Source organism: Gymnoscopelus microlampas, assembly GCF_963454915.1.
Source record: "Gymnoscopelus microlampas genome assembly, chromosome: 10".
Lineage (NCBI taxonomy): Eukaryota > Metazoa > Chordata > Actinopteri > Myctophiformes > Myctophidae > Gymnoscopelus > Gymnoscopelus microlampas.
In genome coordinates, this window is record NC_139947.1 from 53,436,977 (window position 1) to 53,453,705 (window position 16,729).

General features: G+C 42.0%; 1 protein-coding gene across 3 annotated transcripts in view; it reads left to right on the plus strand.

Annotated features, from left to right (window-relative positions):
• kdm5bb (lysine demethylase 5Bb) overlaps positions 1–16,729 on the plus strand; it is a 53,461-nt gene that overhangs the window by 20,758 nt on the left and 15,974 nt on the right. For all 3 annotated transcript variants that reach the window (XM_084069483.1, XM_084069484.1, XM_084069485.1), the window contains 8 exons: positions 960–1,079; positions 1,336–1,494; positions 3,635–3,816; positions 4,933–5,095; positions 5,747–5,866; positions 7,478–7,672; positions 8,436–8,617; positions 16,597–16,721. In XM_084069483.1, coding sequence (XP_083925609.1) covers positions 960–1,079; positions 1,336–1,494; positions 3,635–3,816; positions 4,933–5,095; positions 5,747–5,866; positions 7,478–7,672; positions 8,436–8,617; positions 16,597–16,721 — 1,246 coding nt within the window. The remainder of the gene's footprint in view (positions 1–959; positions 1,080–1,335; positions 1,495–3,634; positions 3,817–4,932; positions 5,096–5,746; positions 5,867–7,477; positions 7,673–8,435; positions 8,618–16,596; positions 16,722–16,729) is intronic.

The window sequence follows — 16,729 nt, forward strand, 5'->3', positions numbered from 1 at the left end:
TAAGGGCTTGATTTAATTCACCTCGAATTAACAAATTAAATTAAAGGTAGGGTAAGTGATTTTCTTTGGTTAAAATAAGTGTTAAATAGCTCTATATTATGATAGTACTCATTGCTATAGAGTGTTTGTTCAGTATTAGGAGTCTCCTTGTCTCTCCAGCTCTTTATTAAACAGAAAATGCATTTTCGTTTCAGTTTCATTACATTACATTACATTACAGTCATTTAGCAGACACTTTTATCCAAAGCGACTTACAATACAGTGCATTCAACATAGGTAGGGAACGAAACTACTAATCACCAGAAGTCTTAAGTAAATTTCCTGCAAAAAAAAGCAACCAAGAGTATACCTAGCGCTAAGGTAAAAGTGCAATATATCAGCTACCTACTTTCTTAAACAGATGAGACAAAATAGCAAAATCAAATGAGCACGAGCTAATACAAAGTTTCAGTTTAATTTCCAATTTTATCCAATCAGGATAGAGAACTCAATCAGGATATAGATTAAACAAGTGGAATTGGAAGTGATGACACTAAGAAATGAGCAGACACACAATTGGAACTGGAACACTATACAAATGAAGCTTATAAATGGGTACTTTCTCCTGATTGGCTGAGATTTTGACACCTACCGGTAAATGTATTTTCTGTTTATTAAAGAGCTGGAGAGACGGGGAGACTCCTGTTACTGAACAAACACTCTATAGCAATGATTACCTTTAAGCCCTTAACAGTCATTATTTAATTTCAAGCTTTTCCCCCCATATCACCCCTCCCAACACAACAGTGGTCCTCAGGTTGATTCTCAGTCAGGGTGGTGGTCCCTGGTTCATAATCAGTGGAAAACCCCTGATGTATGGCATTCATTCATGAAAAAAACGTTAAAAGTTGAATGGTTTGTGACCCATAGTGACCATAATGTAACATGGTGTTTTTGTTCTCTTTCCTCTTTGTGAGCAGGAATGCTGCAAACCTCAAGAGGCGTTTGGCTTTGAGCAGGCTTACAGGGACTACTCTCTGCGTGCGTTCGGCCAAATGGCCGACGCATTCAAGTCGGACTACTTCAACATGCCCGTCCACGTAAGTGTTCAAAAGGGTCTTCTTCACAAAGACATGTTGAGTCAGTGGTGGAAAGTAACTAAGTACATTTACTTAAGTTCTGCACTTAAGTAAAATGTTTAGGTATTTGTGCTTTTCTTGAGACTAGTTACTACTGTAGGTACTTTGAAGATTTTGATTATTATTACAAAACATACATTAACCACTATATACATTTTGGCCATTTGAAAATAGCCGATCTACAAGCTCACAATGCATCATGTGTGTGTTGTTTCAGATGGTGCCCACAGAGCTGGTGGAGAAGGAGTTCTGGCGGCTGGTGGGGGCCATCGAGGAGGACGTGACGGTGGAGTACGGAGCAGACATCGCCTCCAAGGAGTTTGGGAGTGGCTTCCCCATCCGCAACGGGAGGTTCAAGGTCTCACCGGCAGATGAGGTACTGTGTGTGTGTGTGTGTGTGTGTGTGTGTGTGTGTGTGTGTGTGTGTGTGTGTGTGTGTGTGTGTGTGTGTGTGTGTGTGTGTGTGTGTGTGTGTGTGTGTGTGTGTGTGTGTGTGTGTGTGTGAAGCTGGCTTCACCTGACCACGCCCACATCATGATGTCATCGTACCTGTTGTGGTCAAACGGGTACTGTGACACATGATGGGGGCGTGGCCGGCGGCTCTTCATTACTTTCACTTTTGTAAGTAACAGAAATTCACAGGAAGATTCATAATTACACAAGAGAACTCCATCCTCTCTTTTCTACCTGCTCTAAACCTGTCAATAAACTGGAGTTGTTAGACTCCAGTCCAACATTAGTTTAATCTTTAAAAAATATCCAAAAGCTTGTAGAACGGCTATTTTTGCAGAATGTTCACCCCCAATAGGGACACTGGGGTTCATTCACGTGGGTTAAACTGAATTAATAATAATAAATAATAAACTTCATTCATATTGCACCTTTCATGACATGAATGCAGGTCAAAGTGCTTTACAGAGCAAAACAACAATAATACAAAAATAAATAAAGCAGATGTGCTTTACAGAAAAGTAGTATTACAACCCCCAAGGGTGTCCCCAGATTATTAGCTTAATGTGTAACATAGTTTTCTCACTCAACAGTAAACAAACCAGCATACAGTTTAAGTGAACACAGGGTGTCTGCACATTTATAAAGTTACTAGATATGTAACCATTCACTCAACCCACCATACCATTCCAATCACCATTTAGGTTCACCATACGATTCTTCATGATTTTTTAAACACTACAATACAGTAGCAAATGACTCTTTTTAAATCAATTCTCTTACAAAGATCCTGTATTTTCTTCATTTCTTTTGTCTTGTCTCGATTGCGCCCTCTGCTGTTTGTATCGCATTACCTTTTGTATTTAATCGATGTAAATTGTCACCAGTTTGAATCAATTTTAACCCTTTAAGACCGGGAACGCATCTGTGTGTAATCTTTTTGTATTTCTTTGGCTATTCAACAATAGCAGATCTACAAGCTCATAGCGCTGCACCGAGTGAGCTTGTAGATCTCCTATTTTTGAAAAATCTTACATATATATATATATATGAAAATATATGTTTTTAAAGCGAACAGTTTTTAACTCTTATCTCCTGGGGGGGTCCCTGGAAGAATATATTTTGAGATGGGGGTCCGCAACAAAATACATATAATTTCGGGGGTCCTTGACATGGAAAAGTTGGAGCACCACTGACATAGAAACATACGTTTTTTTTTCAGAAAACTGTTCGTAGAATATATATATACATATATTCAAAGATTTGCACACATTTTCACGATTTTTCCCCAAAAGAAATGTTTTCAATTTTTTTTTGTTTGACAGAAACAATACAAAAAACAATGTATCGAGTGCTCGGATCCAATAAAACATATCTTTTGTTTGTTTTCATAACTTGATACATTGTTTTTTTGTATTGTCCCTGTCAAATAAACATTAACACATTGCCTGCCAGAGTTTTTTCAGATTTTTAGCTGTTGCCTGCCAGGGTTTTGCCATGTTTTTGGTACCTGTTCGCGTAGCCACAGATTTTTTTCCTCCAGTATGATTGATCCCCAGATGGTTTCTAATCACAGATGAGATTCAGGTGTGGTTTCACAAATGTCAACGAGGTCATTTTGACCTCGTTGACATGTTTGGTTGATGTTTCAATATAGCTCAAAAGCAGTAGTTTTAAACCAAAAAACAAAGTGAATTGTTTGTCCGTTTGAATTTTAACATTGAAGTGAATGGAGCAGCAAATCTTCGAACATTTTTAGCTCCTAATCTGTTCATAATTCGACAAGGGTTGAAATTATAAAAAAATGCAAAAAAAAAAAAAACGTAAAAGACGTATATATACGTCTTTGGCGGACAACAGCTGATAATTAAAAGACGTATATATACGTCTTTGGCAGCTAATGTGTTAAAAAAAACCATTTCATTTTTTTTTTTATATTCAAATATAATTTTCCTATTCGAATATACATATTTTCCCCATATTCGAGGAATATTCGATATTCGAATATTAATTCACCAGCCCTAATGCCTACATGATCATGATGCTTTTCTATGTTGTTGTTTCAGAAATACCTGAGCTGTGGGTGGAACCTGAACAACATGGCCATGATGGAGCCGTCTGTGCTGACCCACGTCACGGCCGACATCTGTGGCATGACACTGCCCTGGCTCTACGTGGGCATGTGTTTCTCCTCCTTCTGCTGGCACATAGAGGACCACTGGAGCTACTCCATCAACTACCTGCACTGGTACTACTACCACACACACACACACACACACACACACACACACACACACACACACACACACACACACACACACACACACACACACACACACACACACACACACTTCAACACCTCAAAGCTGGGGCAAAGGCACACAATAGAGCAGTGGTTCTCAAAGTTAGGCAGCTGTGGACCCCCTAGGCCATTGGTTCTTGAAGTGGGGTCCCCCAGGGGTCCATGGGGGCGTCCTCAGCAAAATGTGTTGATTTAGCATAACAATAAACTTTTATACTTTGGGCTCTTCAAAAATAGCAGATCTACAAGCTCATAGCGCGGCACCGAGTGCTTTTGCTCTGGGAAAAAAATATATTGTGAGATGGGGGTTCGCGGCCAAATACGTATCTTTTTTTCTTTTTTTTTAAGGTTTGAGAACCACTGTCACACATAACACCTCAACGCAAACAACGCTGGGAGCAGCACACAGTAGACACTAGAGCAGTGCTTCTCAGAGTTAGGCGGCTGTGGTTGTGGACCCCCCTAGGTCATCGGTTCTCAAAGTGGGGTCCGGGTACCCCCAGGGGTACTTGAGGGAGTTCCAGGGGGTCCCCAGCTAAATGATGGATAGGAACCAAATGGACCCTTATGGGTGTGTAACTCTGAGAGTGTACAAATGGAACCAAATGGACCCGTTAGGGTCCATTTGGTTCCATGTGTACACTCTCAGAGTTAAATTAACATTGATTTTACAATATAAATTGGAGTCCCAGGGATAGAAATGCCATTAAATGAGGGTCCGTAGCCCTAATGTATGTCAAACTGGGGGTCCTTGAAATTAAAATGGCTGAGAATCACTGCTAGAGCCGTAAAAATCTTCTCTTATGGGGGTCCCTGGCATATCTTTTCAAATGGGGGTCTGCGGGCTAATAAGTGTCAATTTGGCGGTCCTTGACATGAAAAAGTTTGAGAACCACTGCCCCTAGGTTATGTGAAAATAGCTAGGGCTAAATTTGTGCCGGAGTTGGACAGAGCATTGTGATTTTGTCATTGATCATCATATATATAGATATAATGTATAACAAAAAATGTGTTGGCCACGTGTTGATGACCTGATGTCATGTCCTCTGATTGGCTGACCAGGGGAGAACCTAAAACGTGGTACGGGGCTCCTGGCTTTGCCGCCGAGCAGCTGGAGGCGGTGATGAAGAAACTGGCCCCGGAGCTGTTCGAGTCCCAGCCCGACCTGCTGCACCAGCTGGTCACCATCATGAACCCCAACACCCTGATGTCCTACGGAGTCCCGGTAAGACCACTGATACACCCCCTATAATAGACCCCCATACACACCCCTAAAACCACCATACGCCCCCCCTAAGACCCCCGATACACCCCTGAAGGCCAATACACCTCCTTCACAGCTCCTTCTGACATCGGAAAATCTTCCGGTTTCGGACAGGCTTTCAGCACTATAGCATAGAGGTGCACGGGTTCTGAGGGGAAGTTCTGACTGAGACCTGCTTTCCGAAGCTTGGAATGACGTCAATTTGTAGTTATATCATCTCTAGGGCCGGGACTTTATCGCGTTAATTTCGATGAATTAATTACAGAAAAAAGATCACGTACATTTTTTTTTACGCATTTTAATCGCACCTATTTTTTGCACCGCGGAACGTTTTCCGTTCTCACTGGACGAGTTTGAGGCGGACCGATCATACCGGTGCACCAACTAACGTGCATGGTTCTCAGACAACAACAAACCTCTGTCAGCGCAGTGCATGACAACATGAATGAAGACGCACCGCATAGCCTGCTTCATAATGTTGACTGGGGTGATCACAATCTGTAATGCATTCACCCCCCCCCCCCCCCCCCGCGCGCGCTCCTGTTGATGTGTTCCTGTGTAGATCTACAGAACCAACCAGTGTGTATGTGTTGATGTGTTGATGTCTTGTAGATCTACAGAACCAACCAGTGTGCGGGGGAGTTCGTGGTGACCTTCCCCAGGGCCTATCACAGTGGATTCAACCAGGGATTCAACTTCGCCGAGGCGGTCAACTTCTGCACCGTGGACTGGGTCTGTCAACTGTCCGTCCTTATTACTGAACTATTACACTCTGTGTGAATCACTCATTCTTAGGCATGTAACAACTTATCGTAAATCGATTAAAATCGATTCAAACTGATGACAATTTAAATCGATTTAATAAAAAAAAAGCAAACAGCAGAGGACGTAAAAAAAAGAGAAGAAAATACAGGATCTTTGTAAGAGAATTGATAAAAAAAAAGAGTCATTCGCTAATGTATTGAAAAGAGGATAAGAGAACACACAGTATTGTAAAAAAAAAAAAAAAAAAAAGAAATACTGGAGAGAAATGATACAAAAAAAAGATTTTGTCTGGAAAATTATTTTGGGTTTAAAAATCGTGAAAAATCGTATCATGAACCTACTAGAGTTCAGTGAATTGCTACACGCCTATTGATCTTCAAACTGTCATTTCAACATTTTCAAAATGTTAAAATACCAAAAATAATGTGTTGTGCTAATATTGCTATTTGTCATTTGACACAGTATTTTCTTCTTTTTTTGGGGAGCTATTCTCTATGTTTTCTTTTGTATAATTGAATGTACACCAGTGTTGATTTTGACAGCAAATTCCATTTAGTTTTAGTCATATTTTAATCATCTGAAATGTTTTAGTTTTTATCTAGTTTTAGTCGACTAAATATCATAAGATTATAGTCGACTAAATCTACAGTTGATTTAGTCGACTAAAAGCTATGTTGGCGGTGCCTTGATGGCGTCGTAATGGCTGATTTTACACTTGGTTTGCATGCTGAAAATAGCAGATCTACAATCTCACAACGCGTCGCAGCGCGACGCGTTGTGAGCTTGTAGATCTGCTATTTTCAGAGCGCAACACCCGAGCACAACCAAACATAAAATGACTTGTCTTTTAGTTCTACTGGATCTCTTCTCCACTAGATCCCTCACTAACATTTTAGTCTAGTTTTTATTTATTGATGAAATTGTCAATATATTTAGTCATAGTTTCAGTCATCATAGCTTAGTTTTTATTTAGATTTTATGTAGTTTTGAAAAGTCGACCAACATTTTTCGTCATAGTTTTAGTCTATGACAGGGGTCTTCAACAAGGGGTCCGGGACCCCTAGGGGGTCCTCAGAGTTACTACAGGGGGTCCGCCAAATCTTTGTGTGATATGATTTATTTTTTTTACCTTAACGGTTAAGGTAAAACAAAAAGGCTTAACCACTTGAACCCATAGCATCCCTATTCTGAGGAGAACTTTAGCCAAAAATAGCAGATCTACAAGCTCACAACGCCTCGCGCTGCGAGGCGTTGTGAGCTTGTAGATCTGCTATTTTTTGGCAAAGAGGTGTAGGTGTAGAGTGGAAAAAGAACAGCAAACGTAAACAAAAAAAGTTTAATACTAAAACGCAATTTTATACAATATAGAGGGGGTCCCTGCTTCATCTCTCTCTCAGCTAGGGGGTCCTTCGGCTGGAAACGTTGAAGACCCCTGGTCTATGAAATCAACACTGATGTATCCTGTGTGTGTGTGTGTGTGTGTGTGTGTGTGTGTGTGTGTGTGTGTGTGTGTGTGTGTGTGTGTGTGTGTGTGTGTGTGTGTGTGTGTGTGTGTGTGTGTGTGTGTGACTCCTCCAGATGCCTCTGGGCAGACAGTGCGTTGACCACTACCGCGTGCTGCATCGCTACAACGTGTTCTCCCACGATGAGATGGTGTGCAACATGGCGTCCAAGGCCTCCACCCTGGACGTGGTGGTGGCGTCCGCCGTCCACAGGGACATGAAGGACATGATCCGAGACGAGAAGGACATGAGGGACAAGGTCAAGAAGATGGTGAGGGATACTTACAGTACAAAAGTAAAAGTACTCGTTATGCAGAATGTAAACCGTTTCACGAGTTTTCAAATGGCCGAAATGTGTGTAGGGCAAAATCTACAAAGTAACTACTAACTTAATACATTGAGTGGCATAAACGGTCCGGATCGTTTTTGGCCCATTTTCTTTTTTTATACGTGGGGCGCTCTAACCAAACTTTGGGATCATCCAAGGATTTTCTGAGAAGGATAGGCCGGATGTGGATCCATGTCAAAAATCCTTCCGGTCGGCCGCTCCAACGTTAACTCCTCGACTAAAAGCTTAATATCTCCATTTCTTTTTAACGTGGTGGAAGTGAGCCGTTTTCGATCGGCGATCACTCTGCAATGGAGGATCGCGTTAGAAATATTATTGTTCCAGGCGTTAGTCGGGACCCTCCGCCGTCTCGCACGCACGCTTTGTTTACATGCACTTCCTCGTCGGGGCTTCTACAGCACGAAACGTATCAACTTAAGTGGATGGAAGATATGCTGGCACTGAACGTACCCTATTTTAATAAACCTCTGGCACACAATGTGTTAAGTACGTACGTTTTTATATAATTGTAGTCGTAGTCGAGAAAAAGTACAGAAAACTGGAAATAGTCCAGCAAAGTAAAACATACCTCAAAATTGTACTTAAGCTATTGTACTTAGTTACTTTTACACCACTGGTAAACTAGCCGTCCACCACCATATGGGACCTGTCCCTTCAGAGTGTCGTGTCGTGTTTGCTCCACCAGGGGGTGCTGCAGTGTAAGGAAGCCCGTTACGACCACCTGCAGGACGACGAGAGGCAGTGCGCTAAGTGTCGGACCACCTGCTACCTGTCCGCCATCACCTGTCCCTGCAGCCCGGGGGTCCTGGTGTGTCTGCACCACGCAGAGGACCTCTGTGACTGTCCCCTGGACCACCTGACACTGAAGTAAGACTTATTACTAGTACTGTATGTCCTCTAGAAGACCAGTGGTTCTCAACCAGTGGTGTCCGGGGACCACCAGTGGTCCTTGAGGGGGTTCCAGGGGGGTCCCCAGTTAAATTATAGATATTTAGGAACCAAATGGACCCTTATCATAAGGGTCTTATGTGTCTGTAACTCTGAGAGTGTACAAATGGTACCAAATGGACCCTTATGGGTCTGTAACTCTGAGAGTGTACAAATGGAACCAAATGGACCCTAACGGGTCCATTTGGTTCCATTTGTACACTCTCAGAGTTACATTAACATTGATTTTACAATATAAATTGGGGTCCCAGAGATAGGAATGCCATTAAATGGGGGTCCGTAGCCCTAATGCATGTCAAACTGGGGGTCCTTGAAATTAAAATGTTTGAGAATCGCTGCTAGAGCCGTACAAACATCTTCTCTTATGGGGGGTCCCTGGCATATATTTTGAAATGGGGGTCCGCAGGCTAATAAGTGTCATTTTGGGGGTCCTTGACATGAAAAGGGTTGAAAACCACTGCTATGTGCACTCTTACGGGCGATGAACAGAAAGAGCTAACGCTGGCTGCTTATCTCTCTGCCTGGCAACACCAGGTTGCCAGGTTTCGGAGAGAAACAAGCAACGAGCGTTAGCCCGTTCTGTTATTAGCGGTTAGCTTGTCGGCCGTTCATCGCCCGTAAGAGTCTCACGGGGCTCCACAATGAGTGCTAGGAGAAAAAAAAGACAGACTTTGCATTTGTTAAAATAGGCGAATTTGGGCTATCCTCGCGCCTCGTATTATGCCAACGGTGGGGGTCGACAGGGGGATTTGTAGAGTAAATCAATGGGCATTTCTACGTTGGTGAGTGATTTGCCACATATCAAAGATAACACTAAAAATGAACGGATGTCTCCTTTAAGAATGATGTAACGGTCACATAACCATTACGTCATCTCCAATGACGAAACCACTATGACGTCATCCTGGAGTGAGATGACGAAAACTTTTGACTATGACGTCATTCTAGTAGTCTATAACTGTCCATCGACTTCAGTCTTCAGTGTTCAAGCACAGAAATGTTCTCAAGTGAAGGTCAAGGAGGCTAACCTCCCCCTCCCTCAATCACGAACCTAAGGGTTAAAGCTTGGAGGTACCTTCACTACCACCACCTCCCCTCTTCTTCCACCTTTGGCCATGTCCCCCCAGATTCTATGGCACCTTAGGAGGTTGCAGGGACGTGCACAGATAGACTCTAGGTGGTGCTAGAGAACCTGCCCTTTGCCCTCTTGACCAGAAGTGCCCTTTTGAAAAAAAGAAAACATATATATATGTTTTTCCAGTTTACAGCAGGGGTCTTCAAGAGGGGGTTCGGGACCCCTAGGGGGTCCTCAGAGTTACTACAGGGGGTCCGCCAAATCTTTATGTGATATGATTTTTCTTTTTACCATAACCACTCGAAACCTAGCATCCCTTTTTCTGAGGAGAACTTTAGCCAAAAATAGCCGATCTACAAGCCCACAACGCCTCGCGCTGCGAGGCGTTGTGGGCTTGTAGATCGGCTATTTTTGGCAAAGAGGTATAGGTGTAGAGGGAAAAAAGAGCAGACCAAGTAAACAAAAAAAGTATAATTTACTTGAGCACCTGCCCCTCAAAATGTCTGTGCACGCCACCACTGATCACAACATACAAATGTTAGATATTATTGCTTTTACTGAAACACATTTAAAAAGTCATCATTCTTTTTCTACCATGGAATTATCAGGATTGAACTATAACATTCTGAGAAAAGACAGAATAAAAGCAAAAGTTTAATGTTTTTAACTACAAAAACTTATGAGATACACAAAGACAAATTATTTTATTCTGACATCTTAGAATACTCAAGCATTCTTTTACATTTTGGTATGGAACTTCGTATAGTCCTTATTTACAGAGAACCTAACATGAAATTTAATATTTTTAAGAACACAATGAAATTAATGTTAGAAAAGATTTCTAGAACACCAACTATCGTTCTTGGAGATTTTAATGATGACCTTTTAAAGACCAAAGACGAACATATAGACACATTATTTTCTACATTTAATTTTAAACAATTAGTAAATTGTCCAACAACCGATCACGGAAGTCTTCTAGATCACGTGTACTACAACAATGGTAAAGAAAATAATATAACTATTGAAGTCAAAGATATTCAGATCATGACTTAATTAGGATACATTTATCTACAAACTAAGAAAATGTTGTACCTGATATTAACTAAACTATTTTTTTTACTAATAATTACTTCATTAACATAATATACTCGCATCACTTTTCTTTTTTGGGATTTTAATTCAATTATTCTTTTATTTACTAACACTGCGTTTTTTTTTGTGGAAAAATTGAAGTTTTTATTATATTTAAGAAATAACATTTCTTTGTTTGCAATCTTTTTTTCAGTTTTTTTTTTCTTTTTCTTTGTTTAAATTGTAGATTAATTCTTTAGGCGCAAGTTAGCAATTGACAGATTGCAGTCTTGTTATCTCTATAGTCAAGTGATCAAGACGTATCCGTCCGATTTTTCATATTCCATCGAGACTGGCGAATTCCAAACATTGCTGGCCCACAATAACATACCTGACCTGACGGAGACCTGTGCTCCGAGGAGCACTTTTCTAGTTTATTGATGTATTTCTTTAGTTGTTTATGTATTTATAGTGGGATCACAGTTGTTTTCTCTTTTTATTATAGGGCTATGTTGTTTTCAGTTATTGTTGGCAGTCATGACAGCCAGTTCCCACCTGATGTCATGTGGGAGTTCAGACTGCTCCACACCGTACTGAATAACTGCTAGCTTGCATAACATCTTCAGATTAGGACTTAAATCTAAGATATACAGGTCATCAGGTGTTGTGTATCCTCCAAAGATGATGATACGATCTCCTACCATGCAACAACTCATCCAAGAGCAATACATCTTACACGGGGCTTTCCCTTTGGACTCAACCTTCTTCCATGAGCAGGTCTGTGGATTGAAGTTCCACAGATCATTGAAGTGCTGGTTTGTGTTGTAGCCACCAAATATGTACAGCTCTCCATTGTAGGCAAAGGCTGAATGACCAGAGCGTCTTTCTGAAAGAAGCTGTACAGAAGGTGTGCTCAGCCAGCTGTTGGTCTCTGTGTCAAACACTGTGATGTTGTTGTAGACCTCCTGGTCCCCATAGCCCCCAAATACAAACATCTTTGTCCCGATGATGGTGGCAGAATGACTCGATGAAACAGGTGGCAGAGTTCCTCTGGTGTTAATTAAAGACCAGACCATTGTGCCGGTGTCCAACTTGTAGATGTCATTAGTGCGTCCAGTCAGCTGGGTGTGTCCTCCATAAATATAAATGACCTTCCTCAAGACACAGGCTGAGTGGTATTGCCTCGGCTTTGGAACAGTACCGGCAATATTGGGCTTGGACCATCTGTGGTTGTCAACATCAAATGAATAAAGCACGTTACAGTAAGGATATCCCCCCCAGATGTAGACAATATCTTCTACCAGAACAGCTGTGTGGCCCCTGCACATGCAGGGAACCTCTAGGTCATGTTCTCCTCTTTCATTTGTCCATGGGGGCAACTTCCTCCAGCGTAGAGACACTGTGTTGAAGATGTAGACATCAATCTGATCACTGTTGTTATTGTTACCGTATCCTCCAAATGAGTACAGCTTGTGTCCGACTACCACAGCAGCTGGGTAGGAATTCTTAGGTCCTCCTTTCAGATGTATCGTCCAGTGAAACATTTCACACACCAGCACCACTGTGAATCAGTGCAACTAATTTACAGAAGAGGTTGTTAGAAGGCAGGGAGATCTGTTTCCTGAAGTTGCTGAATGGCGTTGTGTTGGAAAATACAATAACGACATTTAAAAGGACAATTACATCTGATGTAATAATGATGTTGTGATATCACTACATGATGACATCATTATATGGAATAGCTAATAACGTTACTCAACCTGAATGTCTATTTTATCTAAATCTATGATCTGAATTGTTTCAATACTATGACATCAGTAATCCATATTTGGGCATAGTGTGATAAAGACACACTATCTGTGTGTGTGTGTGTGTGTGTGTGTGTGTGTGTGTGTGTGTGTGTGTGTGTGTGTGTGTGTGTGTGAATGAATGACTGATGCTGACCTGGCATTAGGACCATGCTTATTAACATTCATTCAATAACAAAATATGAATTCTGTATTCCAGCAGCCTGTATGAGTTCCAGTCTGTGCACTATGTGAATATTTAAGTCATGCTGCTTCAGTTGAACCTCATAAATGAGTTTACTGATTACATGCATTTAATCTATTGCAATGTGACTGACACTTTGTTCATAAACATATACAGACACACACACACACACACACACACACACACATGCACAAACTGCGCACACAACACACACAAGGCATGTGAGTTACAGAGCAAATAATCTGTAACTCACAGGAACACAACTCCACTATTAGGCCTCCGTCTCTCTCTCTCTCTCTCTCTCTCTCTCTCTCTCTCTCTCTCTCTCTCTCTCTCTCTCTCTCTCTCTCTCTCTCTCTCTCTCTCTCTCTCTCACACACTGTGTGAAGTTATCAGCTTGAGTCCTGCCACTGAGTGATGATCCATATTAATATCCATCTATCAATGTATCTATATGTATGGCTGTACAGATGTGTGCCCGGGTAGCTACAGTAAGTCAGTAGAGCGTTCGCCTTTGAATCACATGGTTCTGGGTTCAATCCCAGGAACTGTTTCAAGACAAGTAGCCTACTGGAAGCTGATGGTACAGTACATACTGTAAATGTTGTTTAAACCAGTGAAGTTGCTTGCATAATACATTCATATCAGGGGCCCTTTTGATACAAAAACTCGTGGCAAATACAGTCAATCTACGCCACTGCTTGTAGACCAACATCAGTGTTGTAAATGGTGCTTTTATATAGCGCTTTTATCCAAAGCGCTTTACATAGATTGTGTATTACATTCACCCATTCACACACACACATTCACACACATTCACACACACATTCACACACAAATGGAGGAGGAAACCATGCAAGGCACCAACCTGCTCATCGGGAGCAATTAGGGGTTCAGTGTCTTGTTACTGTACTGTATGTCCTATAGAGTAGACCGTTGGTTCTCAAAGTGGGGTCCGGGGACCCCCAGGGGTCCTTGGGGGAGTTCCAGGGGGTCCCCAGCTAAATGATAGATACTATAGTTAGGAACCAAATTGACCCTTATGGGTCTGTAACTCGGAGAGTGTACAAATGGAACCAAATGGACCCTAACGGGTCCATTTGGTTCCATTTGTACACTCTCAGAGTTACATTAACATTGATTTTACAATATAAATTGGGGTCCCAGAGATATAAATGCCATTAAATGGGGGTCCGTAGCCCTAATGCATGTCAAACTGGGGGTCCTTGAAGTTAAAATGGTTGAGAATCACTGCTAGAGAGCCGTAAAAAACTTCTCTTATGGGGGTCCCTGGCTTATCTTTTCAAAAGGGGGTCCGCGGGCTAATAAGTGTCAATTTGGGGGTCCTTGACATGAAAAGGGTTGAAAACCACTGCTATAGACCACCTGACACTGTAGTAAGATGTATTTAACATCACGTCACATTAGAATAACATCTGAATCTGTTTTATTGTCACATCACAGGTTTGTTGGTGGACACATCTCTGGGTGAAATTATGTTTTCAGAAAAGAAAGAAAAAGGGGCGGGGCAGAGAGGTAGAGGAAAAGGGAAAAGGGAAAAACCAAAGATATGATGAAAAGGATGCCTGACAGATGACAATATTAGTATCCACTTTCAGCCTGGTGTTTCCATATGTCTGACATGACATTATGCATTATGGTGGAGGTCTTCATGACGTAGCACAATGCACCATCATAATAATAATAATGTTTATTGTCCCCACGGGGAAAATTGTCTTCACAAGGTCTGTTCACAACAAAAACAACATAACAACATGACAACAAAAACAACATATCACAAGACAAAGACATGAGGTCCCCACTGTACACGGAAAACCCTCCTATGGACGGGGCAGTTGGTTTAATGCCGCGATGGCTGAGGGGACAAAACTCCTGCTAAAACGAACCTTTTTCCACTTTAAGGTTCTGTATCTCCGACCAGATGGCATGAGGTCAAAGTAGCGATACAGGGGATGATCAGTGTCATTTGTTATTGAAAGTGCTAAGCGTGTGATGGCCTTATTGTTCATATCAGCAAGTGTGGGTATGGGAAGTCCAATGATTTTGGAGGCAATCCGGGTGATACTGTAAAGTTTGTTCCTGTTAGGCATGGACAGTATGGTGAAAAAACATGCAGAACAATACAGTAAAACGGGTTGAATGATGCTTTTGTACAGTAATAGCAGAAGATGAGGGACAACAGATAATGATCTTAACTTGCGGATCACATAAAGCCTTTGCTGAAAACGTTTATGGATAGATGTAATGTGTTGATCAAATCTAAGTCTGTTGTCCAGTGTGAGTCCAAGATATGTGAAACTGTCAACCTGTTCAACTGTTTTACCATGAATGAGGAGTGGGTTGAGTCCAGTTTGGGTTGTGTTAATGACCAGTTCTTTTGTTTTGTCCACATTCAACTCTAAGTAGTTGTCTGTGCACCACTGTGTGAAATGGGAGATGGTGTTATGGAAGTCTGTGATAGAGTTATTGTCATTGAGCAGTCCAAGAATGGCAGTGTCATCAGAGTATTTAAAGTATGTAATGTTGGTGGGTGAGGGGCTGAAACAGTCATTTGTGTATAGTGTGTAGAGGAAGGGGCTGAGAACACAGCCCTGAGGGGCACCTGTGTTTGTGATGACAGTTGATGAAAATGATGAGCCTACTTTAACTGTTTGTGGTCTATTACTCAGAAAATTGTGAATCCAGTGGATGAGGAGTGGGGGGATGCTGAGGTGATGCAGTTTCTTAATCATGTGATGGCGTTGAATGGTGTTAAAGGCAGAACTAAAGTCAACGAAGAGAATAGAGGCAAAATTGTCCTTTGATGAATCCAGGTGTTGGAGAAGGGGATGAAGGAGGCATGCCACAGCATCCTCTGTCCCCCTCTTGGCCCTGTAGGCAAACTGATACGGGTCCAGCTGTGACCTGACAGCTGGCAGGATGATGTTCAGTATCAGTCTTTCCATGAGTTTCATCATTATTGATGTTAGTGCAACCGGTCTATAGTGGTTAGGTTCTGAGGGGCGGGGTTTCTTGGGTACCGGTATGATGGTGGATGTTTTCCAGAGGGTGGGTACAGACACTGTCCTGTAGGATTCCCAGAAGATGGAGTGAAGGATGGGGGAGAGCTCCATGGCACAGAGCTTGAGCACCTTCGCGAGATGCCATCCGGCCCTGGTGCCTTGCCAGGCTTACACCTGGCCAGCAGCTGTCGTACATCCTCCTGGGTGAAGGGGGGATGTGAAGGCTCCTGGAAGGGGAGGGCTCCCAATAGTTCCTCACAGGCAGCAGAGTAGTCCTGACTGTCAAACCGTTTATAAAAAGTATTCAGTGTATTTGCAAAAGTGGTAGGATCTGGAGTTGTACAGTTATTTTGTTTTGTCTCACCACCGGTTAGGATTTTGACTTTATTGAAAGCTTGTTTTGTGTTCATGTTACTAAACTCCTGTTCTAGACTGTTTTTGTATTTGAGTTTTGCATTAAGAATTTAATTCTTAATTTGCCCATCGATAATTTTGAGGGCGGCCCAATCCTGGCGTTGAAATGCCTTCTGCTTTGATCATGATGATGATGATGTGGGGTTCTCAAAGTTTGCTGGGGACCCCCGGTCCCCAGCAAACTTTGTCAACACAGCGTCACAATCATTTTCTTAAACATATAGAAAATGTTTGGAAAAGTTTGAATAATTTAGAATTTCTTTTAACATAAATCTTCTGTGATGATGATGATGATGATGGTGGTGTGTTTTGTGGTGTAGTTACAGACACAAGCTGGATGACCTTTACCCCATGATGACCGCGGTCAAACAGAGAGCTGAGCTCTATGACCTGTGGGCCTCGCGGGTCACTGAGGCTCTGGAGGCCAAGCTGGACAAGAAGAAAGGTCAGCAG